General features: G+C 42.0%; 1 protein-coding gene across 1 annotated transcript; it reads left to right on the top strand.

Annotated features, from left to right (window-relative positions):
* Nucleotides 1–784: 784 nt before the first annotated feature.
* On the top strand, nt 785–22277 carry antxr2a (ANTXR cell adhesion molecule 2a; the record flags this gene model as incomplete). The annotated part of the gene is made up of 17 exons (XM_083905102.1): nt 785–855; nt 5194–5265; nt 7887–7958; nt 8120–8201; nt 8290–8394; nt 8509–8577; nt 9419–9499; nt 12270–12330; nt 13513–13608; nt 13709–13778; nt 17087–17165; nt 17245–17340; nt 20131–20181; nt 20673–20762; nt 21800–21967; nt 22058–22138; nt 22266–22277. Coding segments are annotated over 17 exons (1356 nt in total), but the record flags the coding sequence as incomplete, so codon positions are not given.
* Nucleotides 22278–22908: the final 631 nt, after the last annotated feature.

Below are 22908 nucleotides of genomic sequence, written 5' to 3'. Positions count from 1 at the left end.
GATGATGCGTTCAGGGACGTGTTTTCAGGAGTTAACTCGGGTAAATACTTATTATTTAGTTTCGAGTCTGAAGACGAGCAGAAAGTCAAAGTACATAGATTTTTAAATGTGCATTAAATTCAATTTTAATAACATAATCATTTCCTATAATCTGTGTTTTGTTTATTACATTGTATTTGTTTATTTTCTGTATTAAACGTGGCGATGATGTTTGTCTGGGAACAGCATTTTTTTGTTATTTTAACTGTTGTAAATTATTTTTTAAATATTTAATTTCATAAAAAAAGAGCAGAGAAAAGTGTGGTGAAATCCAAGTTTTGCAGGAATCACGTGAACGCAGCTTAACTTTGTTTCCTGTTGAAGTTTCTTAGGAGTCGTGTTGCCTTCACGGTCCTCAGTCACTCACTCATTTACTCACTCAGTCACCTCATTAATGAGCGGAAGTGGAGTTGTGTGACTAAAGTTTGACTCAGGAACATGAAGAAACTTCTTCTTCACAGCTGGTGACGTCTTTCTTCACGGTGTTTTCCATTTTTTCGCGGGTCAGTGATTTAAGTTGAGGCTCGTGCTGCTCACACACACACTAACAGTGACAGTGATAGAGAGTGTGTGCGTGTGCAGGTTTATTGATTGGTTATCTATCGTTTATCGGCAGGGGAGTCACTGGAGGATGTGGCGGCTCTTCTCTCTCCGTGTGTCCGCTCTCCGTGACGCGTTTCCCGGTCACAGAGCGTGGAGCTCCGCGGCGGCTCTGCTGCTGCTGCTCTCCGTGTTTGCTGCGTGTTCCCGGGCAGAGAATCAGCAGGAGGAGGCGGCATGTCACGGAGCTTACGACCTCTACTTTGTCCTGGACAAGTAAGTGTCTGTGGAAAACATCGCGTGACTTTATGACTTTATTTAAAACAAAAGAAAGAGTTTGTTTTTGTGTGTCACTGTGAAGAAGAAGAAGAAGGAGAAACAACATGGTTTGTGTTTGTCTGAGGAGAGAAGACACGGTTAGAGGAGAGGAAACAAGGTTATGGTAGAGGAGACAAGTTTAGAGCAGAGGATACAAGTTTAGAGCAAAGGAAACAATGTTAGAGGAGATGAAACAAGGTTAGGGTAGAGCAGACAAGTTTAGAGCAGAGGAGACGAGGTTAGAGGAGAGGAAACAAGGTTAGGGTATTAGAGACAAGTTTAGAGCAGAAGAGACAAGGTTAGAGGAGAAGAAACAAGGTTAGAGGAGAGGAAACAAGGTTAGGGGAGAGGAAACAAAGTTAGGGTAGAGGAGACAAGTTTAGAGCAGAGGAGACACGGTTAGAGGAGAAGAAACAAGTTTAGAGGAGAGGAAACAAGGTTAGGGGAGAGGAAACAAAGTTAGAGGAGAATAAACAAGGTTAGAGGAGATGAAACAAAGTTAGAGGAGAATAAACAAGGTTAGAGGAGAGGAAACAAGTTTAGGGATGAGGAAACAAGGAGAGGAGAAGAAACAAGGTTAGAGGAGAGGAAACAAGTTTAGGGATGAGGAAACAAGGAGAGGAGAAGAAACAAGGTTAGAGGAGAGGAAACAAGTTTAGGGATGAGGAAACAAGTTAAGATGAGAGGGAACAAGGTTAGAGGAGAGGAAACAAGGTTAGAGGAGAGGAAACAAGTTTAGGGATGAGGAAACAAGTTTAGATGAGAGGGAACAAGGTTAGAGGAGAGGAAACAAGGAGGAGAGGAATAGAAACAAGGTTGGAGGAGATTAAACAAAGTTATAGGAGAAGAAACAAGGAAGGAGAGGAGAAGATGAGGACACGTGGGAGAGGAGAGGATAGAGAGAGGAGAAGATTAAACAAAAGAGGAGAGGAAATAAGGTCAGGAGAGGAATGAGAGAAGGAATCAAGGGAACTACAGAGGAGAGAAGAAAGAAAGGAGGAGAGGAGATGAGCTCACAGGAAGGAGGAGAGGATGGTAAGGAGAAAGGATGTAACAAAAGAGGAGAGGAAAGACGGATGAGAGGAGGAAACAGGTTGGAAGTGAAGGCCCTGGTCGTGGTGCGTTCACTGCCCTGACAGAGTCTGTTTATAATCATGTCCTCCCCCTCGTCCTTGGACACGTTCCATTTCTGCTGCTCCTCTGACCCAGTTTCAAACTCCTCCACCCTCGTTCTTCTTAACGACTAAATTACAGGATGATGACAAGATTATTGTGTTTGTGTGTGTTCGTTTGTTCAGTTTGAGTAAAGTTTGTTTCATTTGTTCTGACGAGGTCGCCCTTAGGTTTTCTGCAGTTTCTCACAGTTTTACAACTTTTTGTGTGTAAAAATCAAACCAAAGTGAGCTGAGTTACTGTGACTGTGATTAGACTGTGATGATGTTATGTTATCAGTTTATTGTGTAACATTCATTATCGTGGGAGAATCTACAACACTTTGGTTTTCTGTCTGAAAGAGGCGACGAGGTTCATGAGTTCATTTAAGTTCTTTTTCTTCATTTTTTTAGTTTTTCAAACACTCAGGTAACTTTGCCAAGGAAAAATGTCCTGTGAAGTGATGCATTCACTGTCACCAGGATTTGTTAGTTTCACTTCAGCTGCAGGTCGAGTGAAGGGAAGAACCAACATAAACAGAAATCAAAGCTTTTGTTTTGAAATCAGAGATTTTGGGTTAGCATGAACGACAAGAAACTAAGACTTTTATTTTGCAAGTAGTTTTTCTCGGGCAAATATACAGGAACTGAGACTTTTATTTTGAAAACTGCTAGTCTGTGTATTAGTGTGGACAAACAGACACTGAGACTTTTATTTTGAAGACTGCAGAGTTGTGCTTTAGTGTGGACAAACAGAAACTGAGACTTTTATTTTGAAAACTGCATAGTTGTGCTTTAGTGTGGACAGACAGACACTGAGACTTTTTGTGTCTCAGACTCTGACTGAAGACTGTTTGTGTTGTGATGGATGAGTCTTTTATTTTGAAAGCACATGTGTAAATGTATCAGGTAAATCTTGTTTCATGTCCGTGTCACAGTTTAATCACAGTTAACGTCACTAATTATGTTCAATATTGTTAAAGAAGAATGAACTTTGTTTTAGCGTCTCGACCTTGACCACAGCAGCACAGACAGAGAGAGACACTGACATGAATGATGGTCAGACTCTTCACTTTTATGTTTCTCCATCCTTTCATACGTTCATCTGTCATTATTGCTTTAATTAGCTCTTTACATCAAGGACACATTTTACTCTCTCCACTCTGCTCGTGTTGACTTGACGGGGCGGTCTGGGGAGTGGGCGGGGCCACAGGTCAACACCCGCCTCTCATTGGTTGGTCCTTGGTTACTGAGAGAAACTAATTATTTTAATTCATTGGTTTTTATTAAGTCTTTATGAATCTTTATGAATCAATAAACGCGACAGTTGAGTTGATTTATGTGCTCACACACACACTGTGCTGTGACAGCGCCCCCTGCTGCTGAGAACCACACACAACGTGTTGCGTTGTCATTGTTGTTGCGTTGTTTAGCTTATGAGGGGATGGGGATATTTTTGGCTTCAGCTTGCAAATGCTAGCCTTTACACACTTACTGAGCCAATATTTAAATGTCAGGTTTGTAAAAAGAAATGGGCGGAGACTTCTGTCCGCGTTTTATTTATGTTATAAAAAAAACTAGTGCTGGTCAACGGTATTTAACAGCGTTAGCGGTGTCAACGTTAAAGCAAGACACGTTTCCATGACGACTGAACGGAAAAAAGATGCGTGTGACGTCATGTTTACGTGCTGCAGCACCGGAGTCTGTGCACCGTTTACCAGTTAGCTCCGTTAGCGGAGTTAGCGCCGTTAGAATAGAGCAGCGCTACAAATAACCAGCGTACCTGTGTACTGCGTATGTGTGTACCACTGTTTTCGAAGTTTAGCTTTACTTTAGAGGCTCATTTTATTGGGAGTCACGTAAACATGACGTCACACGCTTCTTTTTCCGGTCAGTCGTCATGGAAACGCACCATGCGTTAAAGGTGACATAGAGTGGTCCTGTTGCACATAAATGTTAGTTATGGAGGTCTACTTACATATATTAACTTGTTTTTATGGTCAAAAACCTCCTAGTTTCTGTAAATTAGCCGATAGAAATCCTCTTTTCTGACTGTGTTTTTCAGCCGCGATGTTTCAGAGTGAACTTTCACCCCCAGAAGACAGAGTCTTGTGATTGGCCAGTACTATCCAGCACATCCGTTCTCAGAAGCGCAGCGCCCCCCTCTGGAACGGCGGATCCACTGCTCCTCATTATCAAAACATTGTTTTAACAGTGTTTAAAAATAGCTTCGTCACGACTCTCCGCCGCAGTCCCTTTTATGACTTTAAACCGGAGTCAAACCAAGAGTCAGAAGACACTGTTGCTCGTGAAACACCTCCACAACGGACATTATTCTTCTTCTGCGGTTCAATGTACGTAACCGGATGTGCCCGGACTAGTGCCCGGAGGAGGACGATCGGTTGTTCAGGAGAACCGCTGCTTACGTAACTATTACGGGATTTTCAGTGATCTCATTGAGCCCCGAGATTACAATAAAACACAACGTTCTCAGCAATGGCTGAACTGTTTGTTTAGAACCGTCAGGGCTTCTTAAACAAGGTAATGACGCAGATACACACTAAAAAAACCAGCGATAATAGGAACTTCCGGTCTAGTTCCGCTTTAATGTGCGTTAACGTTGACGCCGCTAATGCCGTTAACTTGCCCAGCACTTAAAAAAACCTTTGCATGTTGTTGTCCGGTGTTTTGTGGGCGGAGTTTTGAGCAGCTGGTTAACAGGATGTGTGTTTTTGCCTGATGTTCCACAGTTACTGAGTGGAGCTTTAATATGTGTGTGTTAAATCGTTCCCGCCCACTCTGTCTCACATGTCTGCTCGTCCTCGAGTCACTTCCTCAACACTTTTTCTGTTTTTGGACAAAAACAAACTCTTGAGTGTTTGAGCCAAGTGGACGTGAAGAGACTGAGACAAAGCTCCTGTGAACATTCACACACACACACACACACACACACACACACACACACACACACAAAATAAAACACGTGGCTAGTGTTAACGTCCAAAGAACAGTGAACAGTGTGTTTTTATTTGAATCCTCCTTCAGTCAATCTGCTGCTGCTGCTGATGAAGATGGTGATGATGATGATGATGATGGTGAAGATGAAGATGATGATGAAGTGAACCCTGTTCTGCTCTGGTTTCAGGTCGGGGAGTGTTTCAGCCGACTGGGTGGAGATTTACTCGTTTGTGAGGAACCTCACTGACCGCTTTGTCAGGTGAGTGTGACATCATCTTCATCATCTTCATCACACTTAATGTGTGTAAAATGTGATAAAGTTATGAATATTCTGTGTTTGTTCATGTTATGAAGGAAAAAAAAAATCACAGTTTTTATTATAACATAAGAAGTGTAAAATAACTGCTGTTTAATATCAATCATAAAATATTAATAACAACTTTATTTATGTTGCCCCTTTTTAATAAAATTGAAGGAAAAACATTAAAGGTCATAAAGGATTAAAATACACAGAACAATCAAAAAATAAAGGTTTAGAAAGAATAAATCAATAAGAAAATAAATAAAAAGATCAAATTAAAATAATCCCAGTCTATAAAATGTGTTTTTATAAATAAAGTCAAAGATTAAATGACTAATAATAATAAAACACACAGATTCAAAATAAATACATTTTATAAAAAAGATTGTTGAGTGATATAAAACATATCTTTATTTTTGTTTATGATTAATATCAAGCTTCACATTCATGTTCTGTGTTATATATTTTAAATGGGATGGATTTATTTCGAAATTAACTATCAATTATATTTTTTAATAATTAAAAGCATTTTTGGGGATTTTTCAGCTTCTTAAATGTGAATATTTTCTGGTTTCTTTGCTCCATAAAACAAAGAAATCATTCAAACTGAATCATTTTGAGACGTTTGAGAACATCCTCGTTCGCACGTCTGACAAACACTGATCAATATTTTTCAAAACAAACGTTTATCAAACAATTCATCGATTAATTGAGGAAAAAAATGAACGTAGCATGAAAATAAGCACAAGTTGTGATGACACGAGAATCTGTCAAAATATCAACCACTCTATATTCTGATACTGGAATATGAATATATGAATAATTCACATGTCTGTATGTGATTTATATTTAATTTTCATAGATAAAAATTGATAAAAAATAGAGAAATTATCACAAAAAAAGGAATAATATAAATTGATAATTCAACTCAAACCTACATTTTTTAATAAACTAGTGGATCAGTGCATCCAGGTATGAGCCTTGTGGAGCGCCACCTGCTGTTCAAACACTGTATTTACTCTAAAATCTTTCAAATGGGATTCAAACACTTTTGTCGTCTTTGTGTTTTGCTGATTGCGTCGTCGTTGTCGTCTAAACTCGAGAACGTTAAACAAGTTTGTCGTGTTTTTATGTGAAATGCACCTTTAATTGTCACCTGATTCGTCGTCGATCCACGTTGTCGTCTTTACACAAACGTTATTTAAAAAAAAAAAAAAGACAAAACATTGGAAGGCGTTTATCATCTTGTGTAATGTTTGAGTCAAACGTTTGCTGCCAACGCGACTCGGGACAGACGGCGTCAGGACAGACGGCGTCCACCAGAACCCGAGCGGTGGGCTGAAGAAAATAGCAAAGGCACCAGGTGGGAGTGGGAGGACGAGAGGAGACGTCTTCTGGGCTGTGAGAACGGCCATTTGCACCAGAGGAGGGAGGGGGGGGGGGGGGGAGGAAGACGAGGGGGGAGGAAGGAGGGAGAGGAGGGGAGGAAGGGGGAGGGTCCAGCTTTCACCACAGAACAATGACGATTTACAGTAACAGAACAGAAGACGACCGAGACAATCTGCTGAACAATGATGCTCCGCGAGAACACTTCTGTTCTGCCATGTGGACACGCACACACACACACACACACACACACACACACACACACACACACACACACACACACACACACACACACACACACACTTTCCTTCCTCTGAAGAATGAAATCACTCTTACAGTAAATTATGATGAATAAAAATAGTAAAAAATAAGTCTGTCATCGCCCACATTTCCTCTGCACCTGTATATATGTATGGATATATATTTATGTATACATATATGTGTATATATATATATATATGTAAATACACATATATTAGGGGTGGGGGAAAAATCGATTCATATAGGAATCGCGATTCTAATCATCCACGATTCTGAATTGATTCATTAACTTCAAAAATCAATTTGTGAAAAAAAATAAAATAAATGTAAGTTTCTATTTTGAAAAAACACCAGTTTGTGTTATTTGTGTACAGTTTATTTTATTTTTGTAACTTCTGGGAGAAAAAGGCAGCTAGCCTAAGCTTTTATTTATGCAAGTTATTTTTTTTATACAGTAAGTAAGTTTTTATTTGTTTTGAATGACTAAATGTTAACTTTTGTCTTAAGTTTGCCTTTGTGTGATCACATTATCACATTATCTTATACACACTGTATTGTTTTGATGCCATGATTTGCCTTAACACACTATGCATTGTATCAATTTATGAATCAAGAAACGGAATTGAATCGAATCGTGAGCCACCCAAAGATTCACATCCCTAACACACACTATATATATACAGTATATGTGTACACACACACACAAAGTATATATGTATAGGAAGTGTGTGTTTGTATGCGTGTTACCATGACGACAAGTCTCCTGTGTGTAAACAGATTTATCACTTCCCCACACTCTCTGTGGGTGTGTGTGTCTCTGTGTGTGTGAGAGATTTGAGTGAATCAAACATTTCTGTTTATTGATGGCTGATGGATAATTTTTTGTGTTGTTGTTGTTGTTGTTGTTGTTGTTGTTGTCCTTTTGTCTTCAGTCCCAGGATGAGAGTGTCCTTCATCGTCTTCTCAGCCTCGGCTAAAGTCCTGCTGCCTCTGACTGGAGACAGGTAACTGACGAAGCTGAACGCATTTCTCTCTCCTTACATTTGAACTCGACAAACCACATCGAATTTGATGTTTTTGAACACATTAGAAACAAACAAACAAAAAGTTCAGAAGAAAACAGTTGCATCAAAACAATAAAGAAATGATTTCTGTCGTGTTACAGATATGAGATAGAAGAAGGTTTGGAGAATCTGCGACAGGTGAAACCAGCAGGTGAAACGTACATGCACGAGGGAATTAAACAGGTGACTTCATCTTCATCTTCATCGTCACGGTAACGCAAACATTTAACACATGATGAGTTGACGTAAATGTGTGAAACTGTGTGAAAAGGCCACAGATCAGATCAAGAAACAGACGCAGGCGTCCAACAGCATCATCCTGGCTCTGACCGACGGGAAGCTGGAGGTTTACGTCCACGAGCTCACAGTGAAGGAGGTGAAATCAATATAAATACATGTGAATAAATTACATTTAAACTTCATGCACTTGTCTTCAAATGTTTTTTTTTTCCTCTTCTGTTTTTTTAAACCGATGTCACGGCTGCTGCAGGCGGAGGAAGCCAGGAAATTTGGTGCTCGTGTTTACTGTGTGGGAATCAAAGAATTTGACGAGCAGCAGGTGAGAACACGGCAGTTTTATGAAACACATAAAGATTAAAATGCTGTTTCCACAGCTGATGAAAAAGAAATTATTTTTTATTTTTTATTAATAGAGTTTAACAACATTTTTTTTTGTCTCACTGTTGCACTGTTTTCCAACAGGAGTTTGTAAACCACTCACTCTCTAAAAATCACTGATTTTCTCTGTGGGGTTTGGTGTGGGAGAGTGAGTGGTTTACAAAAGTCTGTCTAACAGTGAGATAAAGACATGAACATGTGACGTAGATATCGTAGACTTGAACTGATTTTACGTCTTTTAACGTTTTAAAGTGGCTAAAATCTGTTTTTCTTGGCATTTTTTTTTTCCCGCTGCTGGGCAGATATGAACAAGGGATTATTGAGATTATAATCCTGAGCCAGTTTTGTTATTTCATAATTTCTCTTTAATAAACTTAAATTAAACATACAATCACTGATGTTAAAAGTGAAAAATCAGCAGCTACATATTGGTTATTTGCAGTATTTGTGGCGTTGATCGACCAATCTGATCAAACGGTTTATAAGTCAGTGTTTTCTCACACCATGAGAATCTGATATCTGTCGTCTCGTCCATGGTGGCGTCCCGTCTCCGTGGTAACCATGGTAACCGTAGTAACTGGTCGTGAAGTCACAAACAAAGGAAATGTTTCTCTGTGTTTTAGTTTTTTTTTCTTTGCGGCTGATCAAAGTGTTTGCCATCTGCTCCGTCTGCTGCTCTGCCAAGACCAGAAGACCAGTGATTTCATACTCCCTACGTCCTCTCGTCCTCGTCCTCATCCTCATCCTCACTCCTTCTCTTCTTCTTCTTCTCTCTTTCACAGCTGGCAGAAATCGCCGACACCAAGGACCAAGTGTTTCCCGTCAAAGATGGTTTCCAAGCGCTCAAAGGCATCGTCAACTCTGTGAGTTCACCTGCTCCGTCCCTGCGTCTTTGTCTCCGTGTCCTTGTCTCGACGATGATTTTTGACAGTTAGAAATGTGACAACATACAGTCCTAGTGATTTATGCTGAAGCACCACAACGGGGAGCTGCATCTCCACAAACTCATTCAACTTTTTAAAAATCATATTTTCTTTAGTAACATGTTTTATTGTGACTTTAAAGCTACAGTATGTAACTGGGTAACGTAACGAGACTGAGGGAGCGTTTGTGTGTATACAGCAGCAGAGCAGGGACGGGTGGACACCATTTCCATCGTGTTTTACTTCACTCGCTCAAAATGTTGCTGTTGACAACGTCACTTCCTGTGTGCAGCGAATGGAATGTCACCGGGTGACTCAAGACCTTAAATATTGTTATAGTGTAAAATCATCTGCAGCACTTTCAGACTGTAATGTTCCTTCAAAAATCGACTTTAGATTTTTTAAATAAATAATTTTACAGGTAAAAGTTTTTAAATCCGTATTTTCACTTTGAGTCGTTTAGCTCAGTGTGTGTGTGTGTGTGTGTGTGTGAGAGTCTCCGTGATTTAACTGCAGCTTCATTCACTCAGTGAAACTTTTCCGTTAGTGCAGCTTTAAGTGTGAGTGCTGTGGGCGGAGCCTCCCTGACCCGAGCTGGACACACACACACACGCACACACAGAAGAGAGAGAGCGCCAAAGGGTGTAACTGTTTTCTGTCAAGTGATGATGTAACGACAAACTGAGACTTACAAAACACACACACACACACACACACACACACACACACAGAGGAGGAAGTCAGAAATGTTGCATCAAAAATGATCAAAAAAATGACCATAAAAAGAAAAAAAAAGAAGAAGTTTTTATTTATGACTTTTATTCGTGCGAACAAACAGAAACTGATTTATCCTCTGAGGGGATTATTTTAGTTCCTTAATCCTGACATTTCCAGGAGCCTGTGAAGGCATCGCTGACCGCTGAGTTTCCCAGAATCAGAATGTTGTGAAAGTTAGTTACGTCTTTTTAAACCTACATGTTTGTTTTCTACATGTTTTTAGAGTTACGCAATTCATTTTCTGCACATTTTTAAGCTACGTTTGTTTTCTACGTGTTTTTAAAGTTACACATTTGTTTTCTGCACCTGTTTAAAGCTACAAGTTCGTTTTCTACACATTTTTAAAGTTTCACGTTTGTTTTTTATGCGTTTTTAAAGTTACACATGTGTTTTCTACACCGTTTTAAAGCTCCGTGTGTTTTCTACGCGTTTTTTAAAGCTACGCATTTGTTTTCTACGCGTTTTTAAAGTTATATGTTTGTTTCCTGCAAGTTTTTAAAGTTTCACATTTGTTTTCTCCAGGATTTAAAGTTACACGTTTGCTTTCTACGTGTTTTTAAAGTTACACGTTTGTTTTCTACGCGTTTTTAAAGCTACGCATTCGTTTTCTACACGTTTTTAAAGCTACGTTTGTTTTCTACACCTTTTTAAAGCTGCAAGTTCGTTTTCTACAAATGTTTTAAGTTTCACGTTTTTAAGACACAAAGTGAAAGTCACTGTTTTTTTTTAAGAACATTCACAAACAACAGCACAGCTCTTCTCCATCGCGACGCTGACGTCGTCACATCTTTCTTCTCTCATGTGTGTAGTATTTCTACAGCCTTTGTCTTTGGCTGCTGGATTGTCAGGACACACACACACACACACACACAAACACAAACACACACACAGCAGTGACTCAGCTGCTCTTTTCTTCGTCAGGACATTTTTGGGGAAAAACCCCACACTGTGACAAAGCTGCATCATCTGTTAAAGGGGCAGACCGGGGTTTGTTTTTGGCACTGACATGTGGTCATTATGTGATCATGTGACCTCACTGTGATGAGGAGCAGCTGAGAATGAGTGGACAACGGGACTGTGTGTGTGACCACAACACACCAGGAAAATAATCTCTAAACAAACTCTTCTCCTGCCCACAATCGTGTTGTTTTCATTTTCATTTGACGTGCAGTCCTCTGTCGTCAAACGCTTTTTAATATACGACAACTTTAAAAAACTTGTTGTTTTGTCTGTTTTTCACCGGTTTTGGACCATGAGAAACAGGTGTTTGGAAGGAGGCGGGGCATCAGGGAGGGGGAGGGGCTTGGGAGTCAGTCTCTCTCACTCTATCTTCTAAGTTTTAAAGGTTGATTGCACATAAGTCGGGCGCAAGAAGCAGCAACATTAAAATTTCACCACATAGTTTTCTAGTTAGATGTTGAAATGGCGTCTCAGAAGCTCTTCCTCCTCCTCTCATCCATAATCAGTGTGCAAACACAGGCTCAGAGTGAAGTTTGGTCCAACATCAGCTGAAAGGTTCAAGTGTCCCGTTTTGTCGTTAATATGCTTCTTCTTCTTCTTAGTGACATTTGCATATTTGTCCTGTGTTGATTTATGGAGGGCGGACGGCGCTGCTCGCTGACGGCGCTGCTCGCTGACGCCACCGCTCGCTGACAGCGCCGCTCGCTCGGGCCTCTTTATATGTTAATGCAGGATCCCGGAGGTTTTTAATGGACGTGAGCGATGGAATTGTCGTGCATAATTTGTCCATTGTGGCTGACACAGCTGCTGTTTGTGCTGTGATCAGCTCCGAGACGTTTGTCACGTGTTCGGCTGTTTTCTAAACCTGACAGAGATGATAACAACAAAGAGACCTGATTTATTTATTTATTTATTTATTTACTTATTTATTCTGCTGCGACTCATAATCTGTGTGTGTGTGTGTCTCCTGCAGATATTAAAGCGCTCGTGCACAGAGATTCTGTCAGTGGAACCGTCCAGTGTCTGTGTGAACGGTGAGTTCAGAACTTCACTGAGACCTGGTCCAACACAGAGGATCTGTGTGTGTGTGTGTGTGGGGGGGTGTGTGTGGGTGTGTGTGTGTGTGTGTGTGTGTGTGTGTGTGTGTGTGTGTGTGTGTGTGTGTGTGTGTGTTCTTGTACTTGCGGCATACTGAGGACCAGTGAGGGTTTTTAACCAACAAAGTGAGGTCATTTTTATAAAGTGAGGACATTTTGGCCGGTCCTCACTTTGTTTTCATTGAATTCACTTCCTTAGGTTGCTATAACATGCTATACTCAATTCGTCAAAAAAAAAAAAAGTAACATTTTGGACGACATAGTATAGTATGACTTTTTTTGTGAAATTTTTTTCCACATTTTTTTTTCCAAATTTTGGACCAATTTTTTTTTTCCAAATTTTGGACCAAATTATTTTTTTCAAATTTTGGACCCAATTTTTTTTTTCAAATTCCGGACCAATTTTTTTTTTTTTTTTAAATTTTTGACCAAAATTTTTTTCTAAATTTTTGACCAATTTTTTTTTAGTAGCATACCATAGTATAGCATGACGTTTTTTTCACATTTTGGACGACATAGTATAGCATGACATTTTTTATCAAAAATTACAAAAAAAAATAAAAAATTACAAAAAAAATTTCCAGCCCTTTTTGCTCTGGGGTTCCACCTGCAGACATTTTATGGTACTGCAACCAGTAGTTCTTTGTAGATGTCATTCATGAAGTAGATATTTGTAATTGTGTTAATTTATAGTGGAAATGCTGGTCCTCAGTATGTGGCAAGTACAAGAATGTGTGTGTGTGTGAGTGTGAGTGTGAGTGTGTCTTTTTCACTCTTTGCTCACTCCAGTGGAATCTTTGGCTCCTTCTTCTTCTTCTTCTTCAGGAATGTTAATATTTTCCTTCCACAGATGTTTTATCACGTTTTAAAAAGCTAGAGTAGTTTAGACATAGTTTAGTAATAAAAAAAATCCACTCATTACTTTATTCATTAACATGTTCACCATGTTTGAACTATAATATATATATGTAAATATATTTATATATGTATATATATATATATATATATATATATATATATATGTGTATGTATATATATATATATATATATATATATAAGTAAAGACATCAGAAAAGATCACATTTTGTTTTTTTAATCATTTTCTTTAAATTTGCTCAGAAACCTTCGACATCGTCCTCAGAGGAAACGGTTTCACTCAGGGTCGAAGCAGTGAAGGAGTGACGTGTAGTTTCATCATCGACCAACAAACCATCAGTGAGACACACACACACACACACACACAGAAACACACACATTGTTTATGCCGGTTATAAATAAAAGTGATGTTTTAATAAATGATTGCTGTTGTTTACAGATAATAAGCCCAGTGTGGTCCGTAGTGATTATCTGCTGTGTCCTGCTCCAAGACTCTATGAAGTGGGACAGTGAGTACATGTTTACACACACACACACACACACACACACACACACACACACTGAACCAAAACGCCTGAAACTCTGCCCACATGTCAGAAACCACGCTCAAGCTTTTGGTAAATTTGAAATATATTGAACTTTTTCCCTCGTTTAAACTGAACAAAGACAGAAAAGCTTTGTCCTCAAAAACAAACTCACTGTCCACTGTCTCGTTGAGGTGAGATTCCAAGCTGAACAATGGGCGAGTAAAGTTAAGAAAGTGAAACAAAGAAAAGAAAAATTCTCTGTCTCACAAATGACAAAGACCGATTTTGACCGAGATCCCGAGGACAATCACTTGTCCAGATGCAGAGCAATAAAAGTGGACTGAGTCACTCATTCAGTCCTTGAATATGAGGGAACTGGTCCTGGAAAGTCCTTGAACAGTCCTTGAATGTGACGTCAATGGTTTAAATCTGTGTTTGTGTCATGTCGGAGTGTAAATATGACTTTATTGTTTTCCCTTTAATCCCAAACTTTGACAAATGACAGATTTTCACGTCCTTCAAGGATTTAATCCTGTCAAAAATGTCAGATTATCATGGACAGGTGTTTCAGCTCTGGAACAGATTATGTTTCATATGACGGCGATGATGATGAGGTCAGATTATCTGACTGTAAACTGTAGAAATAACACATGAAGCTAAAACCCTCCAATTTTTTTAATCTAATCAATAAAATGAGGTTTGTTTTTTTCCATGAAAACACTTTATTTCAACAGATTTGTCAACAAAATATATTTTATATATATTATATAGCATAACGTCATGCGTTTATCTTTCCCGTTTCTTTATTTTCTGTCAAGTCGTGATTTTTCTCGCGTGTCAAAGGTCGTCAGTGGAGCGTTTACACGTGTAAGCCGCCGCCCACTGTCGCCTGCGACGCCCTGATGAGAGCGGAGCTGATGTCGCTCGCCCTCCGTTTGCAGAAATGTCTGCTTAATTAACTCTTGGCTGCCATGACGACCCATTAAGGCGCTCTCTGGCTCTCTTGCTCTCTTGCTCTCTCGCTCTCTGGCTCTCTCTCGCTGCGGCGGCGGCGGAGGCGAGTAAACACATCTGCTGCAGGAGCTTTAAGAGGACGTGCGACAGATGCAGTCGTTCCCGTTTCCACGATCCCGCTTCAATAATTCACGGCGCTCTGAGGATCCGTGCGGGCTCCGACCACCTGTGAGGAAAAAACTTCCGTCTCCGTCCATCTGTCTCCCCCTGCTCCATCACTGTTAACATTCACTCGCTCACTCATCCGGAGAAGAATCAGTGTTTCATCGTACGCTTCCCCTCTTCTTCTCGCGGGACCGCCGCCTCCTCCTCCGCCTCACTTCCTGTCGCGGCGTCTCACACATGCGACATTCTGAGGAACAATGTTTCAGACGCTGCCGCTGCTTCACGTCCCTCCGGGAGTGTCCCACCAGACTCCATGTGCAGGAATCACAGTGTCCTCGGTCTCTGGTGGACTGTAGGTGAAGGAGAAGCATCATCTGTGCTGACAGCTGCGACATCAGGCCTCAAACACTGGCATCTGCTCACGCCCCCCCTCGCCCCCCACGGGCCCCGCCTCCTCCCCCCGCGCGGCGCCGCCCGTGGAGAGGTTAAGTGGCTGCGCTCGTGTCTCTCCCGGTGTTTTCACAATAACGATGGAGGACAAAGACTGGCTGCGCGGGGAGTCGACACCTGCGTTACAGAGCAGGTACAGTAGCTGATGCTAATGCTGGTTAATAATGAAGCAGACTGAGACGTCGCGTCCATCTGCTGCACAAACATGTCCCACTGTTTGTCCCACCGAGCGAGAGGACGCGGGGAAACACGGCGGAAACATCGCAGACATGAATCGGAATTTTTTTTTTATTCGTGAATGAATTATTTATTCTTGTTAATGAATCACTTTAAACGTGTGAAACTAGACAAAGAAAACCAGACAGTTCAGTTTAGTTTTTGATTCCTGGTCCTTTCAAAATAAAGGTGGAAATTCCTCAAAGAAAAAACTCTCTTTCCAACAGGAAACTGACGTTTGTAAACCACTCACTCTCCCACACCAAACCACATAGAGAAAATCATTGATTTTAGCTCATGGGGACACAGGAGCTGCTGGTCTACTGCTGCCTCGTGTGGTCTTTTTGTGTCACTGATGTTAATCCAAACGTTGGTTTTTGAATGCCGAATTTTACAAAATAAGACATTTGAACTTAGTGATGGAGGCAGCAGTGGATCAACAACTCCTGTGTGCTGTGATGTTAAAATCACTTGATTTTCTCTATGAGGTTTGGTGTGGGAGAGTGAGTGGTTTGCAAACGTCAGTTTCCTGTTGGAAAAATCTGTCTAACAGTGAGATAAAGGCATAGATATCGTAGAATTAGATTTAGCTTCAATGATTAATTGTTTTGGAAAAGTGTGTGTGTGTGTGTGTGTGTGTGCGCTCACATATGCTCAGCGGTGAATTATTCATCCGCGTCACTTTCGTCGTCTTAAACTGAACTTTTAAAACCCATTACGGTCTCCGCGGTGACCGTGTCCAGCTGTGGAGCTTCATCAGAACTCAGCGTCACAGTCGGACTCTTAACGAGCGCTGGGACCAGGTCTGGTTCTGAGCTGGTGACAGACACATGACAGCATGAACACATGAAGCACTCAGCAGCTCCATCACTGTCTCTGTCCGTGACGGAGTGAAAGTTGAACAACACAGACTGTTCCTTTCAATTATTCACTTTAACCTCATGTTTCAAGTTTTTTTCATTTTTACTCCTCTTGTTTTTGAAGTTAAAGTTTCTTTAATGTCTTTGTAAACATGGACGAGATATAAAGTTTCACTTCAACAAAAAAGATTTTAATAAAATAAAAGAGTGTTTGTGTCTTATTTACAGTAAAATCAGACATTAAATGTGGAAATGCATGAATTACTTATTTGTTTTATGAACCAAAGAAAAACATGCAAAGTCTTTGAAGTTCGTGTGTTTGTTGACTTCATCTCATTCAGGTTCAGGTTCTGGTTCACGTTATGGTTCAGGTTCTGGTTCAGGTTCAGGGTCAATTGTGGTCGGAGGATGTTTTTGCTCATCTGTTGTGAACCACAGGAGAATCAGAGCCAACAGTGACGCCTCAGGCTCTATATCCTCACACAGAGACATACACACTGTATACACACACACACACACACACACAAAAAAGAAAAATCTCAAAATGTTTAATGAAACTTTAAAGTGTTTTTTTTTTTGTTTTTTTTAATTGTATTTGTTGTTTTTACTTCCAATGATAACAGTGATTGATTGATTGTGTTTCAGAACCATGGACGTTCTCATCAGCCTCAACAACGGGAAGTCGTTTATCTCCACCGCCTTCACCATCACTGCGTCCACCTGTGTGAGTTCACATCTACACGACAACCATCACAGTGTGTATCGATGAGTGTGTATTGATGAGTCTGGTCTGTGTTCTTCAGTCTGATGGTCTGATCGTTGCCATCGTCTTCCTGGTTCTGTTCCTCCTCCTCGCTCTGGCTCTCATGTGGTGGTTCTGGCCTCTGTGCTGCACACTGGTGAGTGATGATGATGATGATGATGATGATGATGATGATCCAGGTCACACAAGAACTTTTGCGTCAGGAGCAACATTTATCTTTGAGAACATGATTCTGTATCCTAATTCAAGTCTGAGCGCTTTTATTTTGAAATGACTCGCGTTACACGAGGTGAGTAATAATATGAAGAGGGTTGGCAACATTCAGTCGTTGAACTGTTGCAAACAAGCATCCTGTTGTAGCTTCATATTAAGAAAGCGTCTCTTTATTTTTTTTTTTTATTTGAGGAAGTGGTTCAGTGCACGAGGCGTTCAGGGAAGCTCGGTAAAAAACTACTTCAACACCACAAACCAGCAGTTTAGTTTCAGTGGGTTTCTGGGTGTGATTTCATGAGCTGTCGAGTGAAGGAAGAACAACCACACACACACACACACACACACAGGATGAACCTCAAACAGGAAGTCAGAGAGAGGCTGAGAGGCTACTTCCTGTGGACGATAAGAGACAAATAAACATGAGATGAAGAGGAGGACTGAGTGACAGATCTGTGCTGGACTCGCGACTCACCTGACACACACACACACACACACACTTTAATCTCATTTAAATCCCGCTGCAGATTAAAATACGTACATTATTTTCTATAATCTTGTCAAGCAGACTGTTTTTGTCTTTAGTGACAAACGTCAACGTCCTTGTTTTTCTCTTCTTTGAACAAAATGAGACGATTTCAGTCTCACATTAAAGGGATATTTCAGATTGTTGATATCTACGTCACATGTTTACGTCTTTATCTTACTCCTCCCACACCAAACACCATAGAGAAAATCAGTGATTTTAGCTCATAATGAAGGATTTTAAATGCCGAATTGACAAAATAAGACATTTGAATTTAGTGCTGGAGGCAGCAGTAGAGCAACAACTCCTGTGTGCCGTGATGTTAAAATCACTGATTTTCTCTATGGGGTTTGGTGTGGGAGAGTGAGTGGCTTATAATAGAAAATTAACGAATGGTTGAGGTTTTGTGTTTTTTTAATTATTTTAGAGCATTTATTTAAACAACAATCTAACATCAGGAGGTCAGAGTGATATGTTTTTGTTTTTCATTAAATCATAGATTTTAATGTCAGTTATTTCCTGAAGAGTCTTCACCTCGTGTCTCACCCGCTCAACCATTTACAAATACACACACACACACAGAGGAGGGGGGGGGGGGGGGCTACAGATGGTGCGCCCCGGCCTTTTTCTACTCACATCTAATAAAAGGCAAATGTACCCCCCCCCCTCCCACTCCCCCCCCCGCTGCACCTCAGTTCCTGCTGCTCAGTCACGCTGCCCTCTGAACGATAGACGTCACCTGGCTTTGTGGACCTGCAGGGAGCTCGTCCAGAATGAGATGGAAGCATATTTTGGAAAACCAACAAAGGCATTAAAATGTAAACCCCCTGCAGCATGTCTGGACCACGACGTGTTTGTCTTGGTGGAGGGAGCTGCTGTTGCCTTCCATCCAGGGACACAGCACAAGAGGAGGGCCATGTGTGGCTTGTTAATATTTAAACCCTCAGTCTGCCAGGTTTCAGCTCTGACACACACACACACACACACACACACACCATCTCATTCCCACAATCCCTCTCTCTCTCGCTCCCACATGGCCTGGTGCCAGCACAGAGGTCAAACAAGCTGTGGAACCATCGTTTCTTTGTTTATCTATTTGTTTGGAGAGTAAACTCTGAGAGGCGGAGCTTCCTGAGTTTGAGACGCTGCTCCTCTCGCAACATAATTTTTACACAAAACACAAACATGCATTTTTAACTCTGTTAATTAATATGTCGAAGGGACGCGTTTGTTTACACGTCACTGTGTTAGACTTAGTTTGTAGACCACTCACTCTCCCACACCAAAGTCCATAGAGAAAATCAGTGATTTTAACATCACAGCACACAGGAGTTGTTGACCCACTGCTGCATTTGCCACCAAGTTCAAATTAGTTATTTAGTGAAATTCTGCATTCAGACTAACAGCAGTGTCACAAAGTGACCACACGAGGCAGCAGTAGACCAGCAGCTCCTGTGTCCCTGCGAGCTAAAATCACTGATTTTCTCTATGAGGTTTGGTGTGGGAGAGTGAGTGGTTTACAAACTTCAGTTTCCTGTTGTCCAACAGTGAGATAAAGACGTGAACATGTGACGTAGATAGTCGTAGACTTAAACTGACGTAGATTATATTACACGAGTCTCTTCCACCCTGTGTCTCAGAGCAGCAGTTACAGTCACAGTCGTCGTGGTCTCAGCAGTAAAAATGTGGTGGTGGTCAGTTTTTGTGACTGACGCCTGACAAAGTGAGGTGGAATCACGGCGTGGACGACCTGCTGCTCAGGTGTCATGTGACACAGTGATGTCACCAACGACATGGCTGTGCTGGTCACTTTGCTGCTGAGGGTGTGTGTGTGTGTGTTGGCTCAGTGCCTCCTCCTCCTCCTCCTCCTCCTCCTCGTCCTCCTCCTCCGTATCTCGTTGGAGTTAATTAACTCCTCAGGACTTTATGATGGCGGTCGTCGTTGAACCTCATCCAATTAATTAGCAGCTAAACGGGCAGCGCCGCTCGCCCCGTGCACTCCCTCGTTCACTCCCCTGTCAACAAGTTGGTTTTTCAGCTTTTCTTTATTTTGCACGTGGGAACACTGATGCTGGTTTACATGTCTGTAATCAGCAGTCAGGGGGCGATGTAGAGGCACACAGTTCAGGGACGTGTGTGTGTGTGTGTGTGTGTGTGCTGATGCTCTTTTTTTCTCTTCTGTGTATCCAGGTCATCAAAGACCCGCCTCCACCGCCGCCTCCTTCTCGCCCGCCGCCTCCTGTGAGTGTGAACTGTTTACTTTAAACAAAGAAGAAGAAAGAAAACTATCACTAAAGGAACAGTCCCACATTTTCCTCAAACAAACAAAAACACATTAAATGATCATTTATATGTTTGTTTGTGTATGAAGTTGGAACCAGGAGGCTAATATCCTAGCTTAGTATTAAGGACGCTGAATATATGCGTCTCAGTTGAGGCTCCGCCTCATTCTGAGGGTGAATTTAAAGTCGTAACAAACAAGCTGGAAGCTAATGGTAGCTATCCCAGCTAATAGTATTAACTCCAGGAGAGAAGTTAGCTTAGAACTAGCTTCAGGAGAGTTCGCTCAATATTTGTCCAAAGAGAATTGTTAGATTAGTATTAGCTACAGCTGCAGAAGAAGAAGAAACAAGTGTTTACTGTTGACAGGAAATGATTCAGTGATGAATGTGACAGAGTGAATAAACAGCACGGTCTAACACACACGTTTGTTTATGTCACGTCCTCCTCAGGAACCTGAGCCTCTGCCAAAGAGTAAATGGCCGACGGTGGACGCGTCGTACTACGGAGGACGAGGAGCCGGAGGAATCAGACGCATGGAGGTCAGAGACTTTTCATTTTCTATTCACTCATGATCTCATACCCTGGTTCATACAATGGAACACGTACCACAGTTTTGAGAACCTCCTTTTCTGGTCAGTTTGTGGAGACGTTTGTGGATCCAGATCGTCTAGGTGAGGGTGTGGAGCCTGCAGGAGGGGAGGTTTACCTGCTGTGTTTTCAACATGAATCTATAGAGCGTATACGTGACAAAATGAGATGTATTATTTGGGTTTGGCAGCAAGTGTTACCAAGAAATATCCACCATCTAATGGTCACATCATGTCACTTTGTTTATAATATTCTGTGAATCTTTTGTTTAGTGTAAAAATGCTGACGTTCACGGTTCTAAAGTTCAGAGAGTCTGTCCTCGTCCGTCCACTCATGTCTCTGACGTGACAGCTCGTCCCTCGTCTGTCCACTCATATCTCTGACGTGGCAGCTCGTCCTCGTCCGTCCAGGTCTGATTGAATCAAGTGTTTGCGGGGATGAAGGATTGAGCCTCGCTGTAAACGTGACACATCCTCCTCTCCTCACCTCCCTCCTCCCCCCTCTCTTCTCTTCATGCTCCTCGTCCTCCAGAGGGAATCCAGGTTTAAAGCTCCGCTCTCCTCGTTCCTCCTGCTGCGTCTCAGCCTGGAGGAAGTTGCAGGGATTGCCCTTGAATCCCCAGGGAGTTCCTACCTCTTGACTTAATCCCCAGGAGAGTTAGTGAGCTGCTGCTGCTGCTGCTGCTCTTGCTCGTCTCTGTTCTGCCTGTCAGCAGGTTGATTCCTGCTGACAGGACACTCTTCATCTCTGAAGCTCCTATTTGTGGAGAAGAAGAAGAAGAAGAAGAAGTCCTCGCCACGTTTACAGAAAAAGCACACATCACCTCTGCCGCTTTACTGCTGCCAATATGTCAAACGTGTATTTAGTGTGTGAGGTGACGACGTATCTTTTATTCATGGTGTCTCTTCTTCAATTAACAAACAGCAGGAGACACACACACACACACACACACACAGTGTGTTCAGGTGTTTGTGTTGCTTGTGTTCAGGTGCGTTGGGGTGAGAAAGGTTCCACAGAGGAGGGGGCGCGGCTGGAAAAGGCCAAGAATGCCGTGGTGACAGTTCCAGAGGAAACCGACGAACCCATGGTCCAGCGTCCGAGAAATCCAGCTCCAGTTCACCAGCAGCCCGAGCACAAGTGGTACACGCCCGTCAAGGTGAGCACTCGCCTGCTGCTGGTTATTATAATAATAATAATAATAATAATAATAATAGATGAATAAATGAATATGACTGTGTTTCTTCAGGGTCGTCTGGACGCTGTGTGGGCTCTGCTGCGACGACAGTACGACAGAGTTTCAATCATGAGACCAACATCTTCAGATCAGGTCAGTGTGTGTGTGTGTGTGTGTGTGTGTGTTTAGGGTTGAGCTTCAGACCTCTGTTGATTCTCATATGACAGCTTCATAAATAATGTATACAATATCTTTATTTTTCTGTGCCTTTACTTTGAAGTTGTTGTTCTGAAGCCTGTTGTGGTTTTTGTTTTATGTCCAAACTTGACTTGAAGAGTGTGAGGTGTCCTCTGGCAGCTGCAGTGTGTGAGGCAGAGGGTGAGGGGGTGAGGGGGGGGGGGGGGGCGGTCAGTGTTTGATGGTTCACATGGACTCGTACAGGTGTGAGGAAACAGGTTAGTGCAGACGTCCGATCAGCTCAGAGAGGCGGGTGTCCGCACCACTGACCCTTCCTCCCTCCTCCCTCCCTCAGTGCTGCCCCCCGCAGCCTCAGTGCTGGATTGTCAGCAGACGCAGAGACAGGAAACCAGAGTGGAACGTTTTTTTTTTCTCTTTTCCTGCCTGAGGGCGTCCAACACCAAAGGTAGAGCGGGGGTGGACACAGCTGCGGCGCCGAACTCGCCCCGGGCACAAATACACACATGTGAGGGAGAGAGAGGGAGAGACGGGGAGAGAGAGGGCGACGCCGAGGCACTTCAGAGCCAAGTTAGCGCCGCAACATCTGCCGCCAAGTTCTACCACCGTCCACCAGGGACAGCAGGTAGAGGAGGGGGGAGGAGGAGAGGAGGGGGGGGGAGGTGGCCTTGTTCTGACTCAGTCTCTCTCTCTGGATGAATGATGCATCAGTGAACGTTAAAAAGCTC

Source organism: Microchirus variegatus, assembly GCF_963457635.1.
Source record: "Microchirus variegatus genome assembly, chromosome: 18".
Classification (NCBI taxonomy): Eukaryota; Metazoa; Chordata; class Actinopteri; order Pleuronectiformes; family Soleidae; genus Microchirus; species Microchirus variegatus.
Note: the sequence above shows the minus strand (reverse complement) of the source record. Positions and strands in the feature narration are given on the sequence as shown.